Source organism: Brassica oleracea, chromosome C9, assembly GCF_000695525.1.
Source record: "Brassica oleracea var. oleracea cultivar TO1000 chromosome C9, BOL, whole genome shotgun sequence".
Classification (NCBI taxonomy): Eukaryota; Viridiplantae; Streptophyta; class Magnoliopsida; order Brassicales; family Brassicaceae; genus Brassica; species Brassica oleracea.
The window spans coordinates 42,876,262-42,882,553 of NC_027756.1; the positions used below are offsets into that span (position 1 = coordinate 42,876,262).

The 6,292-nt window shown below is 30.7% G+C and overlaps 1 protein-coding gene across 1 annotated transcript; it reads right to left on the reverse strand.

Annotated features, from left to right (window-relative positions):
• Window positions 1–22: 22 nt before the first annotated feature.
• LOC106316387 (two-component response regulator-like PRR37) lies at window positions 23–2,317 on the reverse strand. The gene is made up of 3 exons (XM_013754263.1): window positions 1,864–2,317; window positions 1,427–1,585; window positions 23–319 (listed from the first exon to the last, which is right to left on the reverse strand). Exons 1-3 carry the CDS (start codon window positions 2,254–2,256, stop codon window positions 146–148), a joined length of 726 nt encoding a protein of 241 aa, XP_013609717.1. The 5' UTR covers window positions 2,257–2,317; the 3' UTR covers window positions 23–145.
• Window positions 2,318–6,292: the final 3,975 nt, after the last annotated feature.

Sequence of the window (6,292 nt, forward strand, 5' to 3'; positions counted from 1 at the left end):
AGCAAAGATCTCCGAACAAATATACAAAATATGTTATTCTTATTTACAATGGTACTAAAAACCTATATGAGTTTAGCAACATGGTGCAAGCTAATTAAGTGCCATATAAACATATATAGGAAAAACATAAACATAACTAAAGAAATTAATTAAGAAAGTGATTAGTAGAGAAAGATTCAAGAAAAGATGCCCAGGTATCAACATCTCCAACCACGGTTTCAACTACATCAACTTGCTCTTGTTGTGACATCTCATCATTCCTTGCAAATCTTCCTCTTATTCTTGGCCGACTGTCCGCTAATGTCTTCCTGCATTCATACTAATTACAAATAGTTTTATTAAATCCGTCTCAAATCGATGTGATAGTTAGATAATACTATAGGTCCCTTATTTGTAATAAATGGTTGTTTTTTCTAAAAGGTTTCGATGCACATAACATGCAAGTGATATTACATATTGTTCAAACTGTTTCAAAAGAAAAATAATATATTGTCCAAACAATTATAACTCGAACAGAAAACATTACGGTTTGCATATGTTAATGTGACATATAAAACTTTGAATTAGGAATGAACTTCGAACATGAACTCATATATAATTTTTCTGTTTTTTTTTTGCTAAGAAGATATAATTTTTCTGTTCCTGGATGAAGTAACCCGAAATATGTTTTTGGTACTTGGGGACCTTCTCGTGATAAAAATAGTTAATGGAGGTTGTCCAAGCAAATAATGGAAAATAAAACTTGTGGCAACCTTTGGAGCTTCATGTGTCTATCTCAAAAGATTCCTTAAGACCAAATTTGATGTGACATAACATTAATTCTCATTCACATACTCATATATGTCAAATGTAATTCTATTTATGCTTGAAGATAAGATTAAAATAAATAATCCAAATGTTGCTTTTTAAGTGATAGGAGTGATTGATATGATATATTAAGCCATTTTTTTTTATCTTTGTAGTCAACGAACCATTTAGTTTTGTATTAAACTGAATTAGTGTCTAAGAAAATTATCTAGATCTAATAAATTTGATTTATAAAACAGGTTTCTGCCACTCGCCGAATGGCTTGTAATTGAAATTTATAGAATTCATTATTATTACTTGATTAATAGAGAAAGCTATAAGAAAATATATGCTTGATTAGCAAATGAAAGACTTAGCATCAATTAGTGTCCAAGGTGCATGTCACTGTTTTATACAAACGACATGTCATGTCTTTAAAAGCTTTCATATATGTGTCACAGATATAAATTGAAGGTAAATTTGCTCGTTAAATAATTATATGCTACATCAATTTTTCTTCCTATAAGCGAAAATAATATAATTGAAATTTATGCTAGAAGAACACACAATTATATATAAACACACACACACAATTATATATATATATATATATATATAATTTGTAAAATAGATAAATTACCTTAATCCTCTTGTTGAAATTCCTAAGATTGCGCTTGCTACGATATTTTTCGATCTTTTCTTTCTTCTCCTCAGGACTATACTTATACGCTTTGGTCATTCCTTCGATTATTGCATTGCTCTCACTCCACACCACGCTGCTCTCTCTTCTGCTACTCCTCTACATACATGCGTAAACGTACATTTGTTTTTATACTATACCAAAGTTCATTGAACATTTCGACCAAAAAATGTTCATTGAACACTACTTTAAGAGATATTGCGGTTGAAACCGATAGGAATCTAAGCTCCAAGTGTTATTTTTGTGTTTGTGTTTCGTTTTTATAATATTCTAAGCATCTTAACAAAAAACGTAAACATAGAAAAGAAAAACAAATATGTTTGAAAGATCAATACATGTCATGAAAGTGTGTGTACATTATATATAGAATTACTTACCGGTGGATCTCCGGCGCTAAGGGCCCGTCTCACTGGCCCATCATGATCGTTAACGAAATCGTGGACCGTCGTCGGTAAATTACCACTAAAGCCATTATGGCTATTAACACTCCTCTGCGTTATAAAACTATCTCCGCCGCTCCCCATCGAGCTCGGTGAGTCGCAGCTGCTGCTTCCGCCGCCACTGTTAGTGCCAGAACCAAAGTAACCAAACCCTGAAACTGCCTCGGCCGCAAATAGTGAGTGGTGGCTCATCATAAGAGACGGCGGAGGCAGGAACAGATGATGATGATCAATATCATGCGGCAGAGGAGGTGCCACTATGTCCTCGGAGTATAGGAAACATGGACAGGTATCGCCGGAGACTATGGAGGGGCTTACGTGTCCACACATGACGTGTTTTTTATTTTGTTTGTGTTTATGTATCTGTGTTTATGAGAGTGAGTGAAAGTTGGAGTGGTTTCGTTACTATTTAAACTGAGGAAAGAGAGACAGACGTTGATGGTGACGTCATTAGTCGTCATCGTCCGTCAACTGACTTAACCGTTGACTTCTTTTGACTGACAACAATCAGGAGTCTTTGTTTATGAAAGAATTGCCTTTCATTTTCACGTCGCTTCTCTATCTCCCATCCGTCATTATGTCATTTAGCTTACTTGAAGTAGAGTTTCAAAAAAAAAAAAAAAAGAGTTTCAAAAAAAAAAAAGCTTACTTGAAGTAAACTAGACAGTGTTAGGATTTTTAAAAAGTTTTATAGTTATGAATAGTACTGTAAATATATAACATATTTTTTTGAAACGATTTCTTAATGTTTGTGAAATCTCCAAAACATTTTTTTTTTGAAACAAATAAAATATTAAATAGGTTTGGATGGTTCCAATCAGTATTTAAACAACAGAGGTTGTTTAACAAGGTAACTAGTGCTCGATTTCCAATACTTTTTAATACAGTATTTAAGATGTTAATACATATCGCATCAATGATCATATGGAGGGTTGAATATCAGTCATCCTCCTAAAATGATTAGACCGTAGTAAACATGTGATAATTGGATTGACGATCATCATAAAATATTCTTAAATATGATTTGTTTTGTTATGTTTTTTTTTTTAACTTTGTTCAGTACTTGTTAAATTCTGAAAACTAGATTTAAATGATAATATTATTAAGTTTAAAATAATTACTCTCTCCATTTCATTTTAACTGTCATTTTAGATTTGTATACCAAGATTAAAAAATATTTAATTTTGTATATTTTCTAAATAATACATTATTATCTATACATTTAATCATATTCAACAATAGAAAAAAGTGAATTGGAGAATATAAAAATTCATATATCATATAAAGTTAATAAATTTTGTATTGAAATTTTAAAACAAATTTATTTTGTAACGAAAAATTTACTTTACAAGTACATTTAATAAAAAACAAAGGGAGAATACATTTATAAATAAGATAAAATCATCTATAAAATAATAAAATACGGAAATTAAATCTCTTGCTTATTTATTAAAATAGCTATATTGCTTTGATTAATAATCCACCGATAATCTATCGATATATATGCACACACACAAAAAATTACGAATTTGAATATTCATTATATGAGGAAAATGATCATTCTACTAAGTTTTCTAATCTGCAGACTTTGTACTTTTAAATATTCTCACATGTAAAATTAAATGTAACATGAAAATTGTTTTAACGTTTGGGAAACACCTGTTTAAGAATTTAATTCTAAACAATGATTTAACGTCAAATATGATGTCTGATATTACATTTTTTACCAAGAGTCAGCTTTGTTTTTCCGAGGACATAATACAAATTCTTACATGTTTTGTTCTGAATTTGGATAAAATTGTCAAAAGGACATTGTTGTAAACACTAATTAGTAGTAGTTAAAAAAAGTAGGAATCCCAAACTAATTCCTACTCCCTCCTTGATATTCTTAAGATTTTTTTTTTCAAATTAGATAACGTTTTCAAATTCTAATGTAAAATTTATTAATTTATGTTATTTTACTACTTTTATTATGAAATATATAATTTCCTCTGTTTATGAAAATATCATTTTAACATTTTTAATTGTTGCATAAAATGTCATTTTAAAATTTTAATATAACTTTAAGTTTGATATTAATTAAAATGCATTGATCTTATAAATAATTTTATTTATCTCAAATATTATTGATTGAATATTTGTAATTAATAAAAACGTAAATGTATTTAACTATTTTTAATAATGCGTGAAAAGTGTCTAATTGATATCTTTGCTAAACAAAGGAAATGAGTTATTAGTTAATTTGAAGTTAGATAAATACTTAATAATGGTTTTGTATAGAAAATATAAAAAATAAATGTTTTATTAATCTGTGTACATAAGTTTAAAATATCATTTAATAAAAAAATCGAGAGAGTATAACTTAAAATAAGTTCTTACCATTTAAGATATTAAGTTAGATAACAATAAATAATATCTCGTGCAACATTCTTGACGGCAAACGGACAATGTACAGATAAATAAAGCAAAATGTAGGAGAGACAAAAAGATGGTTAAAGGCATTATTTCACGCAAATCCATGTGAGCAGCATACAAATCTACTTTATCACCTAATTAATCATGTACTTAATGAACACTAATTAAGCTCAAAATTTAGATGTGCTTTGGTCGTGTTCACATTATCAGAGTGTTAATCTTTTATTCTAGTTTGGTATCATGTTTCGAGCTTCTATTGTTTGGTTAAGATTAAACATGATCTCTTTGGGGTTTGAGAATTTTTTTAAAACTTTTTTGCATTTCTAAGTTCTCAGAATGGCTGAGAAGCGATTGCATAAACATGTAGCCAAACATTCCTTCTTTGCGATGACATTTACAATTTGGCAAAAAAAAAAGTAGCAAAATATCTCAAACAATTATTACCTAACCTAAGATATATTATCTAATAATATTGTTTATAGATATTTGTTACTTTACGATTGATCCATTCCGGTATGGCATTCGAATAGTAGGATTACTGCATATATACCAATATATAGTAGGAACACGTTAAGTCGGTAACTATACCGGCCTACATATCATCATTATATATTATTTCTAGTTTTTTTTTTCCGAACACATTATCTCTCGTTTGAGATCAAAATAACTTCTGTCAAGCCACTCTATCCACAATTAGAATACATAATTTCCCCGCTCTCCGTATTTGTTTCGTTTAAAAATTTATCCACATAGAGATGATATTTATTCGCTTTATCCAATCACTACAAGAAACATGCCCATAACAACAAAGATTTACGACGAAAATATTTCGTCGTAAATTTACATGGTGTTTACAACGCAGTTACGAAGAGACCAACTTTCGTCGTAAACGCCATGTAAATTTACGACGAAATATGTTCGTCGTAAAATCCATGTAAGTTTACGACGAAAGTACGTGGAATGAGAAATACGTCGTAATCGTTACATCGACATTACAACGAAACATGTTACCGTTGTATTTAGGTGAAAACGTGTATTCATTGTGCTTTAACTTACCTAATTTCGTCGTAAAGTCGTTGTAAATATTATGAAAAAAATCAGAAAAAAAGATTTCAAAAAAAAATCTAAGAAAAATGGCCGGTGGCGGTAGTATTTACGAGTTACGGAGTTGGATGTATTTGCACAAAGATTCCGACGGGAGGGTGACGAACGCATTTCTTAGCGGACTAGTGAAATTCATGCACCAGGCGGGCTGTACACCGATCACGCAGGAAAGCGGTAAGATGTTCTGCCCCTGTCGGAAATGCAAGAATTCAAAATTTGTACGTAGTGAAAATGTATGGAAGCATTTAGTAAACATATGATTTACACCACAATACTACATTTGGTATCAACATGGAGAGGGTTATGGGGGAAATGAAGCTAGTAGTAGTAATAATAATTTTGAGGATGCTCATCATAGTGAAGAACCGAATCATTTGCATAATGAATATAATTATCATCAAGATCAGGAGCAGATGGTAGATCATGATAGGGTTCAAGATATGATTAGTGATGCATTTTTAGAAACAACTACAACAATAGCTGATGGAACTGGAAATGTAGAAGAACCTAATTTGGATGCAAAAAGGTTTTATGAAATGCTAGATGCTGCAAATCAACCAATCTACACTGGTTGCAGAGAAGGTCTCTCTAAATTGTCTCTAGCAGCTAGGATGATGAATATTAAAACGGATCATAATTTACCTGAGAATTGCATGGATGCATGGGCGGAGTTGTTTAAAGAGTATTTGCCAGAAGACAACGTGTCTGCTGAATCTTATTATGAGATTCAAAAATTGGTTTATAGTCTTGGGTTGCCTTCGGAGATGATTGATGTTTGCATCGACAACTGCATGATCTACTGGAAAGAAGATGACAAGTTAGAAGAGTGTCGATTCTGCAAAAAAAC